A 25,727-nucleotide genomic window follows, 5' to 3' on the forward strand; every position below is an offset into this window, starting at 1 on the left:
CTTGACTATTTCTCATTCCCAGCCTTGATGACAAAGACTACAGAGGATACCTCCTTGGTAATAGTTTTAAAAGACAGCAGATATTGAGAATCTGTTATGTTTTTGTATAGTCCAGATAGATGATACATGCAGCCATGTGTGTATATTTTCTATAAGAGCAACTGTGGCTAAGCCGAGCTAGGCTGTGCTGGGGAGGGAGTTGGAAAACCTGCACAGAGAGCCCAGGGGGCCTTTTGGAACTAAAGGACCAAGACTCTAGAGCCTTCTTTACCACCTAAGGGTCAAAGTAATAGGCACCTTTCAGCTGAGCCTGGGGAGGCCCTGCTCAGAGCCCAGTGACAGGATGGGAATGGAGCCCCTGAAGTAACATCCCCATGCAGCTGAAAGATGAGGGGCCAGTGCAACACCCAGTGGTTTGATGCCTCCTGGCCCAGCCCCCAGAACTGTGTGGGAGCTCCCTTGGATGAACTTCCTTTAAGCCTAAAAACCCAGCTATTGGTCAGGGATTTGCACCTGCCCTGCAGTCAGGCCAGCCGCATTACTTTGGACAGTGGCTTCTGGAATCTCCAGCTCTCTGAGCAGCGGCCCCATCAGAGGCAATCAGATCCAGGGATGGTTTCATTGTGCTCCAGCTCCCAGTGGTCTGTGTCCTGACCAGCAGAGGCAGGGGCAGACAGGATTGAGTGTGACTTCTCAGACACATCAAGGAAGGGAAAGCTCAAGGGCTTAGCTTCTCACCATTTGGGCTATACTGGGCCTGCAGAGGGGGCTTTACTTGCACCCCAGTTTCATACACAGCTCATTCATTGCTCACACCAACCCCATGTAATATGCACTGCCATCATCAGCATTGCACTGGTAAGAAAACTGTGGCCCAGAGAGGCCAAGCAGCCTGTCCTGGACCACACAGCAGGTAACCCACTGCACCTCCTGCCACCACTAACATGGGCCCTGCACCTGGCAACTCAAAAGGAACCAAAAATAAAAAGCTTTTGACCTGACTGCCTAAATCAATGAACTCTTCACTGAGTGGAGAGAGTCAACAAACACTCAGATTAACTAACACAAGTCGGTAGGAAAGCGGGAGCTGACACCACTGACAGTGCACTTCAGCATCTTCAGATACCCGGTCCTCACTTCCACTTCCTACCAGATGGCACCTGAGCTGCGCATCAGCCGACATTTGACACTAGCACTCCCATGGTACGTTACCAGGAAAAGATGCACTCACTGACATAGCAGGGAAGATGAATTTGTATTGGATTATAGACTGCAGATCAAACCCTGGAGTGGTGGGACAGAAAAACAGTTGCTTAATGTGATGAAGCGATGACAAAACCTGGCCAGCAATGCTTAGCCAAGCTGCCCAAGGGCCGAGAGGGAAGGCCACAAGATCGGCTCTTGTCTGTTCTGGAAGTCAGATGACTATACTGTGTGTCACCATGACTTGACTTCACCCTACACCACTGTCAGAGCCTTTCGGATCACTCAGTAAATGGAAGGACCAGTCATTTCCACGAGACAATCATCAGGACTCCATTCTGTTCCCCGCATGCTGAACTGATGACTATTTGACTAGCCCGACCCCAGGCACTGACTATTCTAGAGCCCTGTGGACAGGGCTTTACGCCTGTCAGCATCTGTTCACTGAGCACTGATTGGACACAAGCTCTCTATCTATAGCACTCCTGCTCACGGTGCCCCGAAGCCGTTACAAATTCTGGACGTTAATCTCACCAGGCAGCCCACTTATTTCAGCTGCGGCAGAAGCTGCCTGCTGTCAGGCCCGCCTCTGCCTATGACTCAGTGGCTCTCCACTTGGGGGTGAGGGTGAAAATATTGCTTCTGGGTCCCACCCACAGAAACTTTGATATAATTGGCCTGAGGCGCAGCCTGGCACCTGGAGTTTTAAAATCTCCCCACAAGATCTGAATAGGTAGCCAAGGTTGAGAACCACTGGTTTCTGTTGAAACCCACACCCGTGGCCCCAGGAGACATTTATAGCAAATTGGTCCATCGACACCACCCACTTGGGTGGCTTTCTGCATCTAGGGGCCGGGCTGGGTACAGACGGAAGGGATGTCTCGATCTCACTACTCGGCACATCCTGTGTTTGCCTTTCTAAATCACTTTCTGTTTTGCTTTTACTTCCTTGCTCTTTTTTCTTTCAATAAACCACACTCATTGCCAATTATCTATTCTCTAACCTGTGGTCCTCCCCTTCTGATCAAAGTCCAAGCCACATAAGATCTCATTTGTTCTCAAAATAGCCCTGCGAGTGAGGAAGAAGCTAGGCTTTTGTATCCTAAGGCAAATCAGGGACCTGCAGATCAAGAAAGGTTCTGTGTGCCATGGAATTCATATCATTATTTCACTTTCATGTGTTTATTCCAATTTTCCATTTACAAAGCGCTTTCACCTATTGGCTCCTGTGGAAGGGATCCTGACAGCAAGTCTGTAGTGAAAGTATTTTCATAACCAGGGTGGCCACATGTCCTGATTGGCCCTGAGCAATTCCAGAGTACACCTGTGTCCCAGCCTAATTATCGGCAGTACCCCCTTTTACTTTCAGAAGTATCTTGGTTTGGACAATAAATTATATGATCACCCTGTTGACAACCACCCCCTTGTTTTAAGAGGGAAACTATTGGGACTCACAAAAGTTAAGTAGTTTGTTCAGAGTCACTCAGGTCCTGTCTCTCCAAACCTCTGCCCCATACATGGATATTATGAACAATAGAATCAGAGGTTATCTACTCAAACCTTTCTTATTATAGATGAAGAGGCTTAACACATTGGGAAAGGATTTCTTAAAAGTCACCATCAGAATGTTCCCTGGCAGGGAAAGCCTTGGAGAGCAGAGCAGGGATTGCTATGCTCCTTGACGGTATTTCAGGACCACATGAGAACAGGTTAGTAAATTATCAAAAATTGTCATTTTGGATGGCGCCTGAGAGCCTAACTTGACAAAAGAAGGTACAAGGCCTGACATACGGGTGTTTAGAAGACAGTAAGAAATTCAGAGTCTGAACCTCTAGATTTGAGGACTAGAACTGAATGTGATTACCCTCTACTCTGGGCATTTCACATACGCTCTGTGAGTGCATGTATTGCTCCACCACAGAACCGAAGTAATCACCATTCTTATGTCCCTCGGTTGTTACAAGGAGAGCAAGCTGCAGTTCACCGAGTGCTGACAGCAGGTCTCACGAGGTCCCTGTGAGTCATGCTTATTTGTTTCCTTCATTTTTCACATGAGTGGACCAAGGCTCCTGAGCAAGGATGCTAGAGATCCAAAGAGATAAAGTACTTGAATGTGTTTCCTAAGCCCCAAAATGCTACCTTTTATCATTCTTATTATCATTAGCAGCTGCAGTGGCAATAGGTAATGATTATCAATTGATGTGGGTCAGAATCGTATGTCCTTGAAACTCCCTGGGCGACCGAGGTTTTGTATGACACGCCCAGTGGACAGGCCGGGTCGAAGGGTTGAAGGGTTGTTCCATGGGAGGGCTGAACATAAGCAACATCCTGACTCCTTCTGGGTGGGGCCAGCCTGCCTGGGAGGCTCCCTAGAATGTGGGCTCACGATGACCCTGCTCTGCAGAAAACACCTCAGGTACCCCCCACCTTCAACAAGAAAGCCTTCTTCCTATGGGGACCATAATGCTAAGAGAAACGTCAAACTTGGAAATGCCTAATTTTGTAAATCAGGACATTGCTTCTCTGAGATGAAATTGTGTAAAACACGGCCAGTGTCTTATTTCACAATTACTCTCAGCCTTTCCTTTTCCCTGTCCATGACAACTACTAACCAGAAGCTGAAAAGAGGGGGTGGGGGTGTCAAAGGAGCTTTCCTATCTGATTTTTTGTTCCCCCCATCAATCTGGTTTCTGAGCTAACCATGAAGGAAGGCCTGCCTGGCTCTCAAGGATTGCTTTTCTTTAGGGAAAAAAAACACAAATGACAACACGGGCATTCTAGAATTCTTTGGGGGCACAGGAGGCTGTGCAGTGAGCTTTTTATATAAATGGAGAAAACCTCCAAAGCTGCCAGCGTGAAATTCCAAAGGTGCAGGGAGAATTGGTGTCCACACCTAGGAGTGGGGCAAAGGGTTTCTTTGGCTCTAAAGAGTCAATTTGTGTTTCAAATATCTTTCAGGAACTTGACACTGTGAAACTACCTGCTCCGGGGGAATCTGAGAAAGCCCTAGAATAGCTTTCTTCAAGGAGAGCAGCAAGACTCCTGGCTTTGTTAGAGCCTTCCCTACTCACCAGGGGCCTGGGGGCTGAGGTTCAGGTCGCCCAGCCTCCAGGGGACCAGACCCCTCTCATTACCTGGGTCTGCCAAAGGGGTCCCAGAAACCAACTGAGGGCACCAGAAGCCACGTGTGAAGGGAGAGAAACAGGCCGAGAAAAGCAAGCGTCACTAAATGACAGGTGTCATTTCTCCAGCTAATTTTTAAAAACCCCACAAAGAATGTAAAACCCTGGTGGAAGAAATTTAACAAGCTCTTGTGACACCGGGGCCAACTAGGGCAGATCATTTCGCCTGTCCCAGGGAATATACTCGCCTTTTGAAATCCCCAGGACTCTTCCTGCTCGGTGATCTGCATATTTCTAGGGAAACTTTGCATTCTAAGGGTTTGTTTTCCCCCCCGGCGAAAGGGCCCGGCTCCCAGGCAGCCTGCCGACTCCCCTCCCCCAGGCCCTGGCGGCTCCGTCTGCACCACCCTGGAGGCAGCTCTCCTGCCGCCTCAGGTTTCCCGGCTTCTGCGGTGTCGGCACCAAAGACCGATCAAATGTTTCTTTCTTATTACACCAGCGGACGGGAAACTGTTGCGGCCTCCATCCTTGCTCCTAACAGGTTGCAAACGGATTGAGCTGCTTTGACGTTAGACTGTTTCTGCCTATAAGGGGCCAGGCGACTAATTCGTTTTTCACTGTGGCCCCCGCACCCCAGGCTGCCCAGGTTGACCCGGACGGTTTCCCAATAGCCGGACCCTTAGCATTTCCAGATCCATGACTAAGACAATCATAATAATCACGTTGGAGAACGGAATGTTTGCTTTCTGCTTTGCAGGTCCCAAAGCAAGAAAACATCTTTGTTTCCGTTGGCTGTTCTTTCAGCAGCTCTGAGTAACAGAGAGAAAAGGGGGTTTTAAGAAACGTTACTTTTGCTTTGCCAAAGGTAATTCTATCACTGACGCTTCCTTTTCTTCCTCGCCACCCCCTCCTAATTTTAGAAGACAGGTTCACGGGTCCAGCCAGGTTCTTACCGTCTATCTCCCTACCCCCGGGGATGCCGTTTAGGAAAAGCCAACCTCGCGCGGGGCAGGGCTCTGGACCCGCAGCGGTGACCGCCTGTCCCGCGGCCGCCGTGACACACAAACTGCCGGCGGGCTCTCCAAGAAGACAGCCACCTGCCAGGCTGCACCTGACCCCATCCCGCCTGGAGCCCAGAGGCCGGGCTCGGGCTCGCAGCAAGGCCACCCAGGGGACCGCCAGGGCTGCGCGGCCCTCCCTGGGGAGGGTCCAGCGCCCCAGCGCCAGCCGCGCGGGCGCACGTGAGCCGCCGCGACGCCGCGGGTGCCGCGGGCGCCCAGCCGCCGACCTACCTTCACGAAGAGTTCGATCTCGGGGTCCCTGTCGTCCCCGTTAGCCGTCGCCGAGTCCGTCATGCCGTCGGCGCCCGGGGCCAGCGTCCCGGGCCGGGGAGGCGCCACCTCTGCGGCGCCCGGGCCAGCGCTGTGCGCTCCTGCTCCAGCCCAGGGGGGGCCCCCTGCTGAGCCGCGCGGTCGCGGTTTTCAACCCCCTGATCTCGTTCTCAGGCCGGGGACAGCGAGGTCTGAGAATCGGTGTCCCGGGTGATCACATGGAAAGGGGAGAAACCAGGAGGGGACAGGGGGGCAAGCGGAAAAGGTGGGTTCGGGGATGGCAGCAGGTCCCGGAGCAACAAGTGCTGGGCTGCAAGGAGGTGTCACAGGATCCGCGCCTGTCAGCGATCCCGCGGTCGCCGCCAACCGCCCAAAATAGCCGGCGGCCGCGGGGCGGGGTCAGCCCGCGCGGGGCGGGAGGGGCACCCCGCAGGGCGCGGGCCGCCCCGAGGCCCACAGGATGTCCCGGGAAAGGTAAAGGGGGGAAGGGAAGAGGAGGGGAAGGAAGGGAAGAGACGCGGCGGCCTTAAGTCTTAAGTTTCAGTGATGAAGCGCTGCCTCCCGCAGATGACATCCCACCAGCGCGCTGCACTTGGAAAGCCCCTTCCTGCCCTAGCAATGCTCGGAATAGAGAGAGCTGTGGGGAGCCGGAGGGGAAGGAAAGGACCCCCGAAAACAGGGCATTGCCACCCTCTTGCAGGGCCTATAGAGTAAGCGGAGTGGGGCGGAGACTGGCCAGGGCGGCTCGTAAGGTAGAGGGGTGAGCCAACCGGGTCAGGTGCAGCCTGGCCAAGAATCCGTGTCTTTTAACCTTCTGGGCTTGTTCTTTCTTTCGTTTCTTTTTCTTTTTCTTCTTCCCCCCCTCCCCCCTACTCTTATTTCCTTTCTATTTTCTGTTTGATTTTAAGGGAAACCTGATGAGCTAAGAAAAAATGCACATATCCTAAGTGCACCGTTCAATTCATTTTCACAGTCTGAACCCACCCATGAAAAGCCAACAGCAGATGAAAAAATAAAATGTTACAAGCCCCCAGAAGCTCCTCTTGGTCTCTCTTCTCTACTTCTCCTCCCCTGCACCCCTCTCCCCGACCAGGGTAACCATTAGCCTGATTTGTATCAGCACAGGTTACTTTTGCCTGGAATCTTACATTGCATTTGTGAGATTCATCCATTCTGCTGTGTGCAGTGGTAAATCACCCATTTTCATTGCCACAAGGTATATATTCATTCTTCTGTTGATGAATATTTGTATAGTTTCCTGTTAATGACTACCATGGATACTGTTGCCAACAACATTCTATGAAACGTCCTTCAGTGACTATGCAGACACTCTTCTTTAGGGACATACTTAGGAGTGGAATTGCTAGGTTATAGAGGATGAGAAGGTGCTTCTTGAGCAAACTCTGCCACATGGTTTTCCAGAGTAGTTGTACCAGTTTACGTTGCCACCCTTCATTTCTTTTAAAAATAAGCACTAGGCCTTTTACATCTGGAATCTGGTCAAATTCTGTTTGTTTTCTTTGCCTTCTCTGTGCTTTGTCTTGCTTTACTTACCAATATAATTTGTTTCACAGCTTTATAAAAAAATAATTGTGTAGCGATAAAAATAAGTAATAGTATTTATTGTGTACCAGGAAAAAAATGCTGAGTACACTACATATCTTGTTTAATCTTTACAAATAGTGTTATTATCTCAACTTTACAAGTGGCAAAATCAATGTTTAGGTTATTAAGTAGCTTATCCCTAGCCATCCAGCTAGGAAATGATGAAGTCAGAACTGAACCCAGTAAGACCGAGCCTGTGCTCTCAACTCCTCTATTAACTGCCTCTTTCAAACTTATTACATACAAGATAAGTCACTTTGGGGAAACAGGACACTGCCCCCCTCTTAATGGAAATGAAAATCCATTTCGGGATAATGGTCACATGCAAAGAAAACTAAGGCTGCCACACGAATTAGGCAGATGGAGGGGCTACATGAGTCAGCACGTAGTGAGATTATTTAGCATGATTGGAGTGGGGAGAGGAAGAGGCCTCATACAGCAGAAGGTATCTCTGACAGGTAGAAAAGACAGCAAGGTATCTTGACCACCCTTTATGGCAAGCTGTTTGCCCATAAACTCCAAGTATAACTGTCTCCTTCTCACTGAAGAAACAGTCACCAAGTTCAACTTGCAACCCACACAGTATACTATAGCTTAATCAAGGTGAAATTTAATTGCTCTCTTCCTCCTTGGTTTTGGGCTTGCATCACCAAAGCCCTTAGAGAAACCTTCACAGCTGTACATACTGAGCCAATGTCTGCATCCTCTGGGAAAGACAAGGTTACAGAGGGAGACTGGTAGCTTCGCTGCATACTGCACAGATTCATCACTGTCCTGCTCTGGAGTGTGGACAGTATTTGCAATAGCAATGCGGCAGAGACAAATACAATTATATGCATAAAAATACCTTTGAGGTTTTTGTCTGAATGAAAGATATTTTACACATGCGATCACTTCTTGGCTCTGAGCTAAACAACAAATGGCATGACTTCTACTTTTCTTAATCCCAAACTTAGCAGAGTTGGCTTTCATTTCATCTTCTCCAAATATCTACTGCTTATTAGAAAATGAAACAGTTCCTTTTAATTTCTAGATAATACTTCCCATTTGGACATCCCTACAAATAAATGATAATTTATACACCTTCATGTAGCAAAACAAATCAGCTTTGGTCATAAAATATTTCTGAGCATATTCCTAGTTTTAAATTCTGCTTTAGTTCAAGATAAGAAAGCTTCATTTTTCACCCTTAGATGTAAAAGCTTAATTGGTTAGAATCAATTCTAGATTTGTTCAGAGAAAACACTTCCTCAATCATAGGCTGTACTTCTAATGATCATAGTTTCACAAACTTGGTGCAAGTTTCAGATAAATAGTTACCAGAAAATCACTTCAAATATACATTCAGTGCCCACTTTGGAACCATACGGAGAAGATTATCATGGCCCCAATGAACGGATGGCAGGCAAGTCTATGCAACATCCATGCTTTTCTGGGATTGTTAAAAGCAAACATTACAATGTGTCTTATGGGTATAGTAGTCAATATATTAAGATTCAATGATATGACGTAAAGGGTTGAGGTAAAGAGGTTTATATACTTGTGCAGTTTCTATACTTTACTGGAAAGTGGTAAACTATGAACTCTAAGCAGACTGAGAAAAGTTAGGTATGTATATTGTAACAACTCCTAAAGCAACAACTATAAAAGTTATACAAAGAGATATAATAAAAAGCCACTAGAGAAATGAAAATATAATGGCAATAAATATTCAAATAATCCAAAAGATAGGTGGAAAAAGAGAGCAAATAGAAAACTAATAATAAAATGGCACATCTAAATCCAACCATATCAATGCTTACACTAAATAAAAATGGTCTAAACACATTAATTAAAAGCTGGAGATTGTTGGATTGAATTAAAAAAAAAACAACCTCAAGATCCAACCATATGTTGTTACAGAATCTCACTTTAAACATAATGATGTAGATAAATTAAAGGTAAAATGATAGGGAAAGCAATACTATGCAAACACTAATCAAGAGAAAATTAGTGGTTATATTAACATCAAACAAAATAGATTCCAGAACAGAAAATTATCAGGGATAAAGAGGAATATTACATAATGATGTAAGAGTTGATTCATCAAGAAGATATAGCAACACTAAATGTGTATGTACCTAATAACAGAGCTTCAAAATACAGGAAGCATGAGCTGATTAGTGAAAGGAGAAAAACAAATATACAATTACAGTTAGAGACTACAATACTCCTCTCTTAGCAATTGATAGCACAAGTAGACAAAAAAAAAAAAATCAGCAAGAATATAGAAGACCTAAACAACACTATCAATCAATTTGATCAACTGAACATTCACAGACTATCCCACCCAAGTAACAACAGAATACACACTATTTCCAAGTACACATGGAACATTCACCAACATACACCACATCCATCATAAAACACATTTAAAAGAATGAAATCATACAAAATATGTTCTCTAGCCATAAAATAATCAATTTGATCCACACAAAAAATTTTGTGAAAACATCTAAATGTTTGGAAATTAATACACTTTAAGAAATTCATTGGCCAGCAAGAAAGTCTCAAGAGAATACTTTTAGGAAATTCAAAAAATTAGAAAATATTTTGAACTGAATGCAAATGAACATACAACATATCAGAATTTGTGGGATGCAGCTAAACAAGTGCCTAGAAAGAAATTTGTACTCAAAATGCTGTTTTTAGAAAAATAATAAAGGTCTCAAATCAATAATCTAAGCTTTTATCTTAAGAAACTAGAAAAAGAATAGGTAGCTAACCCCAAAGTAAGAAGGGATAAAATAATGAATGTAAGAAAAGAAATTAATGCAATTGAAATAAGAGAAAACAGTGGAGAAAATCAATGAAAACAGAAGCTGGTAACTGTAAAAAAACCAACAAAAAGCCCATTAAGATTGGTAAACTTCTCTATAGATTTACTAAGAGAAAACAAGTGAAGATGTATATTACTAATAAGAGGTATGAAAGATAGTATATCACTACAAACTCCACGGACATAAGATAATAAAGGAATACTATAGCAACTCTCTGCATACAAATTAGAAACTTAGATAAAAGGACCAAATCCTGAAAGACACAAACTAACAAAATTCACTCAAGAAGAAGTAGATAATCTATATCTACCAAAGATAGGGAATCCATAGTTAAGAATTCTTCTAGGGAGAACCCCCAAAACTTCAAGTCCAGATATCTTCATTAATGAGTTCAGCCAAACATTCAAGAAAAAAAACCCCAAAAAACAATTCTATACAATCTCTTCCAGAAATGAGGAGAGGAGGAAATAAATGACTTGTATCCAGAATTTGTAAATAATCGTACAACTCAAAGATAAGGTAATGAACAACACAGTTTTTAGAAACAGCCGTTAAGATCTGAACAGACACTTTACCTAAAGAGACAGACCAACGGCAAATAAGCGTGTGAAAAGATGAATAGCATCATCATTCAGCAGAGCGATGCAGATTAAATGAGAAATGCCATAAATACCTGTGAGAACGATTAAACTATACGCCAGGACAACCCCATACGGTCACGAGAGTGAAGAGCAAGTGGGGCTCCCAGACATAGTCGGCAGGAGTGCACAATTGTATAATCGTTCTAGAAAACGGCCTGTCAATGTCGCATACAGCCAAACATGCACTTACGTTATGGCCCACTTGACATCTCCTGGGAATTATCCTAGAGAAATGAAAACTCAGGTTCTCACCAAAACCTGGCCATAAATACTGATAGCAGCATAATTCATAATTGACCCAAACTGGAAAGAGCCCAAATGTCCCTCCGTGGATGAATAAAGAAGCAAACGGTGGCACATCCATGCAATGACAACATTATACCACTTAGCAATAAAAAGGAGTGGATAGGTACAAAACACAGTGAACGAACCTCAACTAAACCACACTAAGTGAAAGAAGCCAGTCTCAAAAGGATACATACTATATGATTCCATTTATACGACATTCTGGAAAAGACAAAATTACAGGGATGGAGAGGAAATGAGTGGCTGTGAGGTGTTGGGCTGAGAGAGGGTTTGACCGCAAATGAGCAGCACGGGCGATTTTTTTCAGGTGATGGAATATTCTGTGTCCTGTTTGTGGTAGAGGTTATAAGCATTTCTGTAGGCGTTAATACGTATAGAACTGTGCGCCAAAAAAGAGAATTTTCTGTATGTAAATTTTTTAAATTATCAAGTTACTTTAAAAACTTCGCAAATAGAAAGCCATTAGATCCTGTTTCCACATCCCCTTTTCACTCATTCTTTGCTTCAGACCCTTAACGTCAGATCTTATTTTACCGTTGACTTCAGAAATATAAAACGGATCTATTGCATTAGGCCTATCAACACACCTTCATGGAAATAAAAAATAAAACAATCATATTTAGACTGAGAGACTGTGTGTATATGTGATAAAAGGACATTTATCATGAAATAATGATTTCCCGGAAATGTTCGCCTTACCCAGGACCAGAGCACAGCCATATCATTAGCTACAACCTCCAACTTTCATGTATTTAATGATACAAAGTTGAACCCGCTCACTCTGCCCAGGGTAGCAGCTATTTCTGTAACAATTAGGCGGTTCCTCTCACTCTCTACAGGGAGTCTCTTGAACAACCCCCTGGGCTGGAGGTTCAAGCTGAGGGCACTGGTAAATTTTGATGAGAGCTGCAGAAGCACCAGTTACATTGAGTCGCTGTGGGAGGAACAACAGGGTGTGGGCAAGGAGAGGTGAGTCCGGTCGGGATCACACCTGCAGAAGGTCACAGATTGGGCTGTAAGGCGGGTCAGGGTGGGTTGTTATTTCTACTCATTCCTTTATAAGGGAATGTGTCCCTGGGTGTGCCCAACAGTGCCAGTGATCTTTGTCCCCATAGCAGTTCTTCTACTTGTGCTCAGCAGAGGGAGAGGGCTGGGGATGTGCTGGACTGAGGCCAATAGTCTTTGTCAAAAACTGTCACTCATCCCACTGATTCGCTCATTACTCAGTCCTCCAACCAGTGTTTTGGAGGTGCCTACTGTGTGCCGGGTGCTGCTCTTGCTCTTCCTAGAGCCCCTGAGAGCACCCAGTGTGCCCATCTCCTGATGATGAGCTGTCTCTGCTCCCGCATTATTCCTTCATGGGCTGAGAGGCATGTCTTTCCCACAAGAGTAAAAGCTCCTTGAGGACAGGAATCCAGTTTTGTGTCTCTTTTGCATGACCCACAGAGTGGAGCAGTCCCTTGCTATAAACTCATTAATAAACTGATAATATTCCCAGCACAGTGTCCATGCTCAATAGATAATTGTTGATGGACTCAACTAATGAATAGCTGGCACCTCTTTAATTCACAGCCTCCTAGGGATTCGGCCCTTACACTCATTACTAAAGGCTGACATCAGTGAAATGGACATTACGGTGTGAGGTTGTTAGATTCTAATTTTGAACTAAAACATGGGAAAGAATTAAGTAATAATGATAATTAGCATTTACTAAGTTCCCATCATGTGCCAGGATCCCTGCATCCCTTATTAGCTCACTTCATCTCTGTAACAAGCCAGTGAGGCAGGTGGTAGCAGTCCCATTTCACAAATGAGGGAGCAAAGACTTAAGGAGGCTAAGTAACTTGCCCAAGGTCACATGGGTAACTGTAAATAACACAGCTGGTATTCTGACTCAGGTCTCTCCATCATTAAAGCCCATCTCATTAACCACCGTGCTTTACTGCATATGTGAAGCAGGATGTGGCTGGAGGACTTGGGGATGCATATTAAATTGGTGGAATCTGTGAATGACTCATCTTGGGTAAGGTATGGCTGGATTTGGGGATTCTGAAACCCTTCTTTACTCTGCTTAACCTAAGAGACACTCAGACAGGAGCTGAAAAAAGAGGCAGGGGAGGTGGCACACAAAAAATAAAAAAATACCCAGCCTCTAGAGAAAGGAAAACCATGGGAGACAAAAGTCAGGAGAAAAGGGGTCTGAGGTCATAGTCTGTTGCATCACCAGGCACTTTTGGCAGGATTTACTGCTCTGGTGACTGTCCTCGCTGGATGGCAAAGTTCATACATTAGTCACAGCAAGATCACATAAAAATGCAAGTATTACACAAATTCATTTAAAAAGAAACTTGGACAGGGCCCAAGATAAATACACGTAACAACAATTTTAAAAACTGTTGATCCATGTTAGCTTTATCCACACATCTGACTTTCTTTTGGCCCACAGGCCCATCTTGCCAATTGACCGGAGATAGCCTTTAATGAGTTATTAAAGGGCAAGGTATTAAAGAGGACCAGGGTTTGGGGGAGAAACAAGATGAGGGACCTTTGGGAGGGGAAGTCAGCATTTATACAAGTGGGAGCAGAATACAGCATGTTTTGAGGAAAGTGGGCAAATACCCATGACCAAACAGATTAAAGTTTTAAAAGGAAAAGTGAAGGGTTGTTGTAATGAGTGACAAGTAGAATCCATCCACCCTTCTGTCAAAGGACCTGCCTGATATTTCTTGGGAATCTACACCTCCGTTCACAGCTCATTAGGTTCAAGTGGAGATTCGGGGTAGACAGGTGACTCGTGTTCGCCAATGGGAGCACCAAATCCTTGAGCACAGTGATTGGCTCAAAATGGACACATGGTCAACTTGGATCCAATGAGATTCAAATCTGGGACTTTTGACAGAAATGTGTTTAAGAGACAATTTTTTTTCTTCTGCTGGACATATGGAGAAACCCACTAAGACTCTAACTGAGAGAAAAGTCAACAGATTTAAAAAAATAAGGTGGGGGGCAAGAGATGGAGATGAAGTCCACATGCTGATGTGCTGTTTGAATGACTGGATCTCTAGGTGTCTGAAACTTGCTACTACTAGAATTTCCTGTCCTCATGGTCAATAAAATTGTTTTTGGGCTCATACTAACTTGAATTGGGTTTTGTGATGTCTGCAACTGGAGATTTATATCCACAGCAGTTAGAACCTGCATAGAATTAAGAGGGCTATGGGTAATAGATAATTCATAAGAGAAAAAAGATCTCAGGATATTGTAAGGAAGACATGAGTCAACAACAGCGATGCACTTGAGAAAGGAGGCCACATCCTGAGATGAATAAAAAGTATTATTTTTAAAGTTCCAGACCCTTATAAAAACACTATATAATCACCTGGCCAGTGTGGCTCAGTTGGTTGAGCATCAAGTTCCACGCACAAAGAGGTCACTGGTTCAATTCCAGATCAGGGCACATGCCTGAGCTGCAGACTCAACCCCCAGTAGCGGGTGTGCAGGAGGCAGCCGATAGATGATTCTCTCTCATCAGTGATTGACGTATGGAGAAACCCGCTAAGATGATTCCATCTCTTTCTCCCTCTCCCTTCCTCTCACTCTAAAAAATCAATAAAAACATACTAAAAAAAAAAAAAAATGAAATAAATTGTTTTTAAAAAACCACCATATAGCCTTTCCAGGCTCATGAACTAAAATACAAATGAAAGTAAAAAATACATTCAAAAATCGGCAAAGTTGCAGAGAAAGGCCCTATGTGTAGATTTAAGGTCACCATAGATAGCTACAGAATAAAATAACATCATAAAACAATGTCTCCAAGAATTGTGTTTTTTCCCCCAGCAGAGAGAATGTTGAACAGTATAGTGAGGAGAGCACTGGGCTTAGAAGTTCCAGAAGTTCCAAATTCAATATTTGGCTCCTGCCACTTTCTCGCCTTGTAACCTGGTCATCAACCTTCTATGCCTCAATTTCCTTATCTGTTAGATGGGGATAACAGTATATTCCCTGAAGTTTATGTAGAGTTTAAATAATACTGTTAATAATACATAATGCATCTAACATATTGAGTGACCCATAAATAGAGAACAAAAGGGCTATTTTCCCCCAATGTATATATGGCAACACTGCATTTCAAGGCAGTTTCTCACTCAATCCCTCACTGTGACCCTATAACTGAGGTAGCTACTATCATTACTCCATTAGTCAGTCAGTAAACATAACGAACCAGAAAGCTCTAGAGCTGGATTTGAATCCAGGTCTGTTTGACGTCCGAACATCTGCTTTTAATGAGAGTTAGTACTATGAACACTAGTTAGTATTATTTTATTATTAATGAATTATATAAATGAATAGAAAAGTTAAATGCATCCATCCATCCATACAGGCCCAGTCTGGAAGCGAAGGCTAAGGACCTGCTATTGGAGCATTTGAGTAAGAAATGCTCCCAGGTAAAGACTAAAACATAGACTTGTCGTGACCCTGACCATGCTGGATGACCTTCATCCTTTATCTGTCTCCCTGTCATCGTTTCAGCTCTTTAAGCTACATAAGGAATTATTTCCTGAAAGGCATAGAATATTATTGGAAAAATTACAAATTCCTTCTTGGAACTGGGCAGAGTTGATCTAACTGAATTGTCATCATTATTTTAAAAATAATCTATCCTAAGGTGGGGCAGCAATATGTCTGTTCTTCCCAGAGAATTCTAGGAACATATCTATACTGGAGTCTTTTTTGTTTATTTCTCTCTCTCTCTCTCTCTCTCTCTCTCTCTCTCTCTCCATCTTCAGATCCAGAGAAAAAGAATAATAAAACATTTCTATGCATTATTAGCTGGTCACAGCTAAGCAGACACAGAGAAAATTTATTTCTGCCGCACTGTAATAAGTGGCTCTCTTTAATCTATATTCAGGGAGTAAGCTTTCATTCTGTCTCTGTCGTATATTTTGTCCAACTGTGCAATCTTTTATGATCTGCCAGGAAGATTAACCTCATTCCCATAAAGCTGGGCGGACAGAAAATCACAGAGTATTACCGTGAATTGCTTCAATTTCCTTCTTCCAGGGAGAAGGCAGACAGCACTTCAGCACGCATACCTCTGTTGGCTGTTATGTGCCAGGCACTGTGCTCAGTGCTGAGGATAAATTTAAGAATAAGACCCAGCCCCTGTCTGCAAGGAGCTAGCAGTGCCTGAAATACATACGGGGTGCTCCCACTCTTCACCCCATTTCTAGCTTAAGTAGATATAATGTGTTTTAGGAAAATATAGGGTGGGGCAAAAGTAGGTTTACAGTTGTTTGTATGAAAAATAATATAATAATTAATAAATAATAATATAAGAATTAATTCTGTGTTTCGAATACTCACAACTGTAAACCTACTTTTGCCCCACCCTGTAGAACTGAAATAAATCTGACTGTATTGAGGAAAGACACTCATCGCCTAAGTTTTCATAACCCGAGGAGAGAGCACTTGGGTCTACCAGCAGCCCCACAAAAAAGTTCTCTTATATTGAGGGAGCAATGACCAGAGTTAGTTATCATTTTCACTTTCATTTCTCTATTAACCGCCTATTATACACCAAAAACTCTTAGAGACACTAGGTCTGTCTTGGAGGATGAAACAGTTGTGGGTAGCTCCTGTCTGGTGGCCCTTGCAATCCACTGTGGGAGACAAAACAAGCAAGTAAAAATATATATATATGTTTATCATTATAAAACGTGATAAATGTTGTTGGGGAATCTGGATTGTAATGCTAAAAAAATCACAGAGGAAGTGGAAGGAACCTCCTTTGCGGGGTATCTGTAGGGAGGTGACAAGCCCAGACCTGAAAGGTAAAAAAGGGCCAGTCATTTGACATTTGAAGGAAAGAGGGGAGGGAGCAGGATATGTGAAGGCCCTGGGGCAGGAGAAAGCGTTTTCTGCCGAGGAACTGAAGGCCTAGCTTGAATTCCCCCACAATATCTCTACGGGATCTACATCACGGGGTCATATTTCCACCTTTTCCTATGAAATTACAGTTGGCCCTGGAACAATGTGGAAGTTGGGGACCCCAAACACCCAGCAGTGGAAATTCATGTATAACTTTGACTTTACAGAAACTTAACTACCAATAGCTTAGCATTGACCGAAAACCTTACCAATTACATAAACAGATGATCAACACATATTTTGTATGTTATATATACATTATATGCTGTATTCTTACAATAAAGTAAACTAGAGGAAAGAAAATGTTATTAAGAAAATCATAGGGAAGAAAAAATACATTTACAGTAGTACTGTATGTACTTACTGAAAAATTCCACATGTAAGTGGACCCGCGCAGTTCAAAAGTGTTGTTCAAGGGTCACTGTACATTATGTAGTCTTTGTAATTTTAATACATGGCTGGAGAAAATCTTCCCACAGGTTTTCATTCAGAGACACAGTTCTAGCGTGAAGGAATAACGCCAGAGCCACTGAATGTGTGCTGTTTGCAGCAAATGACTTTCCGCATTGCTCTGTAACTATTGATAATTTCTTCAGTTAAATGCACTTGAAAAGGTTTGCAGTGACCCCTGTACAAAAGACAGACATTAGTCTAAAACGCTTTGCAATATACATTTTCATCTCAAGGTCCCTTACACTTGGTTTTGCTCATTGGCTGCATCTACAGCAGGCTAGGACATGTGGGGGAAGCAAAACCCAATCCCAAAGGCTACTCTAAAGGGTTTTATGTTTAAAAAAATCGCTTTGAATTTCATTCGATTACATTGAAAGTCATTCTTTTTTACCTTACTCTTTTGGTATCTTGTAAACGGAATCATTGTCACTTTTTCCTCTCTCATAAAATGAAGTCCCAAGATGAATAATGCTGAATGGAGACCCAGCTATATGTCTCCCATGAACAGCACAGGGCAATTGCATCAGTAGGCACCAGACTTAATATTCTTAATGAAGCCTCCCAAGGTTAAGGCCTGAAGGGTCAACCGCTGACTTAAGCTCTGCCTTACTCACTGCACCCTGCTCCCTGCGGGAAGTCGCCAAATTAAAGGGCAGAGGGATGCAAAACAGCCACGCCAAAGCGGTCTGGCCAAGTTTGCCAGTCAACGTCAACTCCTTCCCCCTGGTCATAGGGAGGCTGCGCACCGTCCATGTGGATGCCGCCTGGACAGTACCCCTTGCCCCGGTCCCAGGGGACCACAAGCAGTTGCATTTGCACAGCACTGGTGAGCATATACCCTGCAGCAGAGAAAAGATAAGGGGCTCCTGTCTGAACAAGAAACAATACTGACCCTCCACATGCACCTGCCACAAATGAAAACAAAATATCCGAACAATAAGAAAGGAAGGAGCCTGCTCACACCCTGTCCGTGCGTGGCCACACCTCTCATTTATTGCTATCTGAAGATCTGTTCACAGGCCCCTCTCCTCCAGTCAGCTGTAGGGGCCTGTAAAGCACAAGACATACACAATCCCTTCTTTCTCTCTCTCTTTTTCTCCTTGTTTTTTAAAATAGACTTTTAAAAACAACAACAACACAGTTTTAGGTTCACAGAGAAACTGAGCACAAAGTCCCTAGATACCCCTCGCCCCTGCCCCTGGACAGCCTCCCCCAGTATCGACAGCCCACACCAGAGTGGTGCGTCTGTAACAACCAGTGAGGCTACACTGAGGAACGTTATCACCCAAAGTCCATAGTTTACATTAAGATGAACTTTCGGTGTTGCACGGCCTATGGATTTGGACAAATGTGTAATGATATACCCATCACTATGGTTTCATGCAGAGAAGTCTTGTTGCCCTAAAAATCCTCTGCACTCTGCCCGGTCATCCCTCCTTTCCCCCAGCCTCTGGGAACAACTGATCATGTTACAGTCTCCATAGTGTTGCCTTTTCCAGAATATCATAGAGTTGGAATCATACAGTGTGGGGCCATTTCACATTGGCTTCTCTCACTTAGTGGGAGGCATTTAGGATTCCCCCGCGTCTTTTCATGATGTCCATTCCCTCTTTCTCCCTAGTGCCTCACACCGAGTAGACACTCACCGAGCTCTTGTTGAATAAATGGGTTGAATAAATGAGCAAATAAGTGAGCGTAGTTCACGTGGAATTTATTTGACAACTGTTCACACTGAGGCCTATTAAGCGCAGGCTCTCTTCCGGGCATCTTCAAACAATGATAACATTTCCATGGGACTTCCAAAAATATTTCTTATTTTATATAACAGCTGTCATGAGAAGTAAGAGAGCAGATATTTCTCTGATTATTCCCACTTTAACAAGATGAGGAAACTCAGATTCAGAGAAGTAAAATAACTTGTCCAAAGTCCCTGGGTTGGAAAGCGACAGAGCAAGCAGTGGCCTCCACAACACTCTGGTGTACTTGGATGCCTTTATCTTGTGCATTGCCTCTCTTACAGCTAAGCTCTGGCTCATTCAATCGGACAAATATTAAACAAAAAAGTAGGTCCTGCTGATACAGTGACAGATGAGAGCTAAAAAGTAGCCCCCTCCCAATCTTGCTACTCAACAGAGCACATCTCACAAAGAAGAGTGCCCTTGGTTTTGACCTTGCATCCATATCAGCAAACCCCAGATTTGTGTGTGTGTGTGTGTTGTTGTTTTTTTCACCACAAGCAAACTACTGCTGGGCAGAAGAATTGATCTCTGGGAAGGAAACTTGAATAACTGATTGGTGAGTAGTTCATTTTCATTCAGCCTTTACATTCTTTACTAATGCTCTGCTGATCTTCCCCTGCTCCGATTAGGGGCAAAAAGGGCTTCAAGAATCTAGGCCACAATTCCTTCCAGATCAGCAGCTGGGATGTGCCCTTGGAGGGACAGCGCACTTACCCTGGGAGTTATGCCTGGTTATGAGTGAGTTATAGGTGAGGCTTATAAAGGCCCAGCCTTGAAATCCAGTGCCATCTAGAATTCATTCACTCATCCCCACATCTTAACATTTAGCCTTTATCTCTTCTTTGAGAGCCTCAAGCTAATATATAACTATTTGCTGAGTATTTCTCTTGGGCGTCCCAATTTCCTCAAAGTCAACATTTCCAAAATACCACCCTAATAATCTTCCCCAAATCCTCTCTTGCGTTTTCTTTCCCAGTCAGTAACACCAACATCTATCCAGACACACAAACCAGAAACCAAGCCCATATATTTGTTTAATTGCTGTGTCATCCCAAACCCAGTTAGTCACCAAGTCCCTACTCTCCAATTTCCCCACTTTTCAGCCCTGTTGCCACAGCTGCATTGCTTCATCCCTAAACGGTCACAGAACATTCCTGATTGTCTTTTCTCTAGACCACTCACCTTGCCCCTGAAGTCCACCCTCCACCCGGGAGCCAGAGGGAGCCATCTACAATGCAGGTCAGGTCTCCAGCCCTTTCTAAAAGCCCTTCCATGGCCCAGTGTGGACCAGGCTCCACAGCATGACGTGATGGGTCATGACCTGTCTGCTCATCTGGACTCATCTGGCCTCAGGCCCTAAAGATTCTGGAAACCCTAACATGGTTTGCTTTCCTACCTTCACACCCTGCTGTTTCATACCTCTGCGTCTTTGCTCTCACTACTTGAAACACTTTCCCCGTGCTTCCTTACCCCGCTAACTATTTCTCATCCTTAAAAGTCACCCTTCCATAGCACCCTGTGTGAACCTCTACTCTTGATCTATTTACTGAAGTTCTTTGTTTAGGTATCCGTTGTCCTGTAGACATAAGGTCTCCAAGTACAGGACATATCTACTCAGCCCTCCACCAATCACCCCCTGTGTTATCATTATCACTTTACATATCTACAGCCTCAACAAAGCTTCACATTTTTTAAAGAGGGTTGATGTTTCTCACCTGTTTCACCAGGCTTAGTGCAGAGCCAGGCATGTGATGTATGTCTGGGCAGGCCTATCTGTCCACATTCACTCATTTGTTCAATAAATACTTTTTAAGATCCTATTTTATTCCTACCACAGAATATAAGATGTGGCTTCAGTTCTTGAGATCTTACACACTAAATAGTAATAAGCAGTGCTTTTTAATTAATTGCTGGTTCTGATATCTTAAGTGGAAAATGGCTCCCTCACCCCTCACCCTCTCACTGGGATTTACTTTCTTGAGCACATGACTGTTTGCTGTTTCCCAACAGATGTCTTAGTGAAAATAAGAAAACACAAAGGTGAGCCTCGACCCAGGTAAGAGATATGAACAGTTAGTTCCCAGGAACACAGGGACTAGTAAGTATATGAAAAGGCATGCCACCTAGTTAAGAAACTGGAATTGCACCACCAAGAGATTTTTTTCACTTATTTAATTGAGAAAATGTTTTTAAAGGACTCAGGGAAAAAGTGTGGGTAAATATGCAGTAGGAGTAGGGAGTGCACATTGGTACAACCTTTTTGGTAGGCCTGTTATATATCAAATTTGAAAGTATATTTGGGTCATATAGAAACTTAGCAGGTCCACCCACGGGAGACTCTTCAGTGAGCAAAGGATGTATGTTTGAAGATGTTCATTGCATCATTGTTTGAAATAAGAAAAAACTAAAAGCAAACTGAATATCCATCAGCAGTTTGACTGGCTACATTTTGGTGCATCCGTGTCATAGAAGATATCACAAAAAGGACACACATAAATGACATGGAGCGATGCCCAGGATATATTATTAAATGAAGAAGAAAATACATTGTGGCAGAGTGCATGCATTTGTTTCATTTTTGCAAAGCATATGTAGTTTTATATAATACATATAGTCTGGAAGGCTACATATTAAACTGTAAATAATGGTTATTTCAGGATATTAGAATTGGGAGGGAAAACTTTTCCATTTTCGCTTTTTACAATTTTTACTTTGGACGTTGTTGGAAATGTTTGTGCTTTTTTTCTTCAGGAAGCAAGTGTGAAAGTTGTGGGGAAAGGCACAGGCCTGATAATTAGACTATACTCAGCTCTCTCCGAGTTCCCTGGGGCTATGTGGGCTGCCCTGTGCTGTGAAGTCAACCACGTTTATCTTTGAGAAGCCAATTCCCTGTTCTACATACTCATCCTGGATTCAGCACCCTGGTCCCTTGCCAGCATCCTCACACTGACGGATCCTACTTTCCTCTGGCTCATTCAATGAACACACACTGAGACACTCCTACCACCCTTGTCCTCACATCTGCCTGCCACAGAGAAGAACTTAGTGAGTTGCTCAGGCTACAATCACATCTGTATGTGAAAAGGGCAACACACACATACACACACACACACACACACACACACACACAGAGCCACACGTATACAAAAGGCATCAAAGGAGAAGGGAACACAAAGGCCAGCATTCCAAGAAGGGTGTGGGGCCAGCCGAGTTTCCCGGGACAGTCCGTACCAGAATCACTTAGGGAGCTTCTTAAAAATAGAGCTTTCTGAGCCCCTCCCATAAACACTGACTCGAGGGCGGAAATCTAGACTTTTGCTAAGCTCTGGGTGATTCTCATGCCCACAGAAGCCCCACCACCAGGCAGCAGAGGGAGAGCTCGGGGGGCTGGACACTTTCTGTGGCTCACCACAGCCTTCCTGCCTTTATTCCGCACACATAACCACCTGGGGGCCCCTGACACTATCAGCCCAGGAAGCTATGAAGTCTGGATGCTGAGTGCCCCACGAAGGCCCCAGAGAGAAGGGAGAAAAAATATCAAAGGGTGAGAGACAAGCATCACTTTCTAAAATTAATTTTCTATCCATAGATGAATTTATCTATAGACACATCTGTATCTGGGGAGGTCTTCCCTCTGTCTTCCTCCTGTGCTGACTGTTCTATTTAATAAGAAGGACGTTTTATAAAGTCAGCATTTGATCCTTAAATGACACCCGAAGAGCCAGCTTTAAGGGTAAGCAGAGTAGATGGCCACAAAATCCTATGTTAAGACAAGAATTTATTCATTTTAAAGGCAACGATAGTTGTTAGAGAACAAAGGCCTTGGGTAGGACCTCAGAACCCCTGCTCACCACCTGCTAACATAACAGAAATAAACAAACAGACAGTGCTATCAGACTTAGCCTGTCCCCGTTACAGGAGAGTCTGGATCTTAAAATACTGGAAGGGCAGATTTGCCTTTGGGGGAACCCTTCCTCTGTGCTCTAGGATCAGTGGTTCTCAAACTTGGCCACATTGGGGGGCTATCAAAATGTTTAACCTCACCTCCCATCCACACAGATCCTCATGTTGTTGGTCTGGAGTGCGGCCTGGGCACTGGGATTGTTCTGAAAGCTCCCCAGCAGGTCCTAACAGCAACCAAAGCTGAGGTGGCTGCTTGTTGGAGAGCCCTTTCGGTCCCAGATGGAAGGCAAGGCCTGCCCTCCAGGCAGCCCTGAGCTGGGGAATTATCCCAGCACAGGTGCTTCAGGCTCCGACAGTTTGCACTTTTTTTTAAGGAATGAAAAGATTGCAGCCTTCTGGGCTCCGGGTCACATCCCTGCGACCCGTCTCTGCTTTCTGCCTTAGTCTCATTGGATGGTTCCATGCCCGCTTGATACAGGCTGACATCCCACCTCCACGACTCTCAGACCTTCTGTCTCAGACCTTCTTGAAGAAAGAAGGTTTCGAAGAACGGGTTGCAATAGCTCCGTGGCCCTGAACAAATAAGTCAACCTCTCCAACCACAGTTTTCTTATTGATGAAAAGGGCTCCTAATACTTAATATGAACTACTGTTCTCAGCATTAAATGATGCAAAGAATATAAAAGTACTTGACTGAAATAGGCGCTCAATGCATGTAAAAAATGTATCTGTATCATCATACTTCATACCCAGATAAACCTGTAAGATAATGAAGGTGGCTGACGTTGCCATCATCTGTTCATCTTGGGGGAGGGGGGAGGGGTGGGAAGCAGATCGAGAAAGTTTAAGGGACGGGTCTCAAGTTTTCAAGAGTATCAATGGTGAAACCAGGCCAGGAACTCAGACCTCTTGGCTTTTAATAGCCGCTTCCTTTTCCCTATTGTATATTGTGCTGTGACCTTCTCCTCGAAAGACCACAGCAATGTTCAAGTCATTGACTAATATTAGAAGAAGAAAAAAAAGCGAACGAAGCAGAAAACATTTTCCTTCAGTAGGCGCTTGGACTAAGCGGCAGGTATAGCCGCTTGTTTCAGGATGCATTGTTTAAAACAGGTGCTGTTCAGTGACTACCTGGCAATTGTCTGATGCTTCCGTTCCTTTTCAATGACATAGCTGCCCCCATGCCCCTAACAATGCCCCTTATTCTTTGGGTTTGCTTGCATCTGGAGGCTGCATCTCTCAGAATTGTGTTTGCAAAACTAGTATAGAATTATATCAAGTCTGTGCACAACCTGCGTCTACCTTAGGCCCTCACTTTGGTCATTTGGGCTGAAGTCACTGGTCATTTTGCACCATTAGTCATCACTCTAATGGCCACTTGCTTGGCTGGAGCACAGGCCAACCCAGTGGCTCTGTCCCAACCAGAGTAGATTTTTAGTATCCTGTCCCCAGTCACAGGGCCTGGCCTGTGTCTTCCCTGTGTTCAAAGGCTGGAGTGCTACCTTGCCACGAAGCCTGCTCTGACTCCTCCAGCCTACAGTGATTTATTCCTCTTGCAGCTCGGGGTCACTTATTGTTTGACTTGGCGCTTGCCATCTGACAATTTATCTATTTGTGTCCTATTATTAGTTTTCCTTTCACTCTGTGAGTCTTATCCGGCAACCAGAGGTTGGTGTCTCTGAGATTAGGGAAGACGTCCTACCCTTCTTTTCATTTCCCCACAGAGCACACACAGTGCCAGAATGGTTCTCAGGAAGTATTTGTTGAATAAATAAGTGGATGTTGAATAAATTCAGGGGTATTGCACAGGATCAGGCATTTTATTAGTGGAATCCCAAGGGTTCCAGTTTTGTAAACCTTACGTGTTTTTCAATATAAGAGTGTGTGTGATAGCTTGTTTTGAAAATAACATGAGGAGTCTTACTCGGGAGTCCCTGCCCTCCAAATTCTCTGGCCCTCCCTTTACTCAAAAAGTTTCCTCCAGAACAAGTAGGAAAAAATACAGGGGGAAAAATATATTTTTTTCCCATCCTTGGTTTAACAACTGCTATTTAACCTTAGGTGTTAACATGTTTATACAGGCACTATGTTTTATCTCTTTGGCTTCCCTCAGGAATATCGAGGACCTCCTCCCTTGGATATTGCTGTCATTCTGGTTGGTGAATGACTATTAATTATTTGGTCCTTTACTTACAATAATGCTTAGGAGTTCTTTTGCAGAGAGACATGTAAACCTTGATTTGGTTGAAATACAATCTTTTGGTCACAGTTTGTCCACTGACTGGTGTGCTTGGCTAGCTTGAAAGAAGAAATCATTTCAGTTGTGTTACTGGGCAGGAAGGCCCAAGAATGTGGACATATAGACTGTGCTCAGTAAAAAAGTAGTGAAAGCACAAAGGGATGAGCAAATGCCTAACTGGACGGAACGTCTAAAGAATGGTACCAATGTCAGAGGGCTCCCTTGGTTTGCTGAAGACTTCTTGCCCACCTTGGGTGTATACAATTGCTCCGTGGCTTAAAGTGTGGGGTGGGGGCGTGAAACTGAAGAATCCAAGGAAGGACTGGTAATTAGTTACAGACAGGGGTTCATCGAAAGGCGAATTGCTCAGTGGGTGGAAGATACTGAAATTATAGCTCAGTAACAATGAGCCTCAGGGTTAGAAGCTGGGACCTG

General features: G+C 44.1%; 1 protein-coding gene across 3 annotated transcripts in view; it reads right to left on the reverse strand.

The window, feature by feature from the left end:
- Positions 1–25,727, reverse strand: part of CLIC5 (chloride intracellular channel 5) — a 140,900-nt gene that overhangs the window by 85,068 nt on the left and 30,105 nt on the right. Inside the window, exons 1-2 of one of the 3 annotated variants that reach the window (XM_081140731.1) lie at positions 5,915–6,002; positions 5,618–5,781 (exon numbers count right to left, since the gene is read on the reverse strand). The exons of 1 other annotated variant lie outside the window; for it this stretch is intronic. In XM_081140731.1, coding sequence (XP_080996857.1) covers positions 5,618–5,680 — 63 coding nt within the window. In that variant the 5' untranslated portion in view covers positions 5,681–5,781; positions 5,915–6,002. Of the gene's footprint in view, positions 1–5,617; positions 5,782–5,910; positions 6,003–25,727 lie in introns of those variants that run through there. One more of the 3 variants, XM_081140730.1, reaches the window with a different exon arrangement.

Source organism: Miniopterus schreibersii (assembly GCF_964146895.1).
Source record: "Miniopterus schreibersii genome assembly, chromosome: 6".
In the NCBI taxonomy this organism is placed as follows: domain Eukaryota; kingdom Metazoa; phylum Chordata; class Mammalia; order Chiroptera; family Miniopteridae; genus Miniopterus; species Miniopterus schreibersii.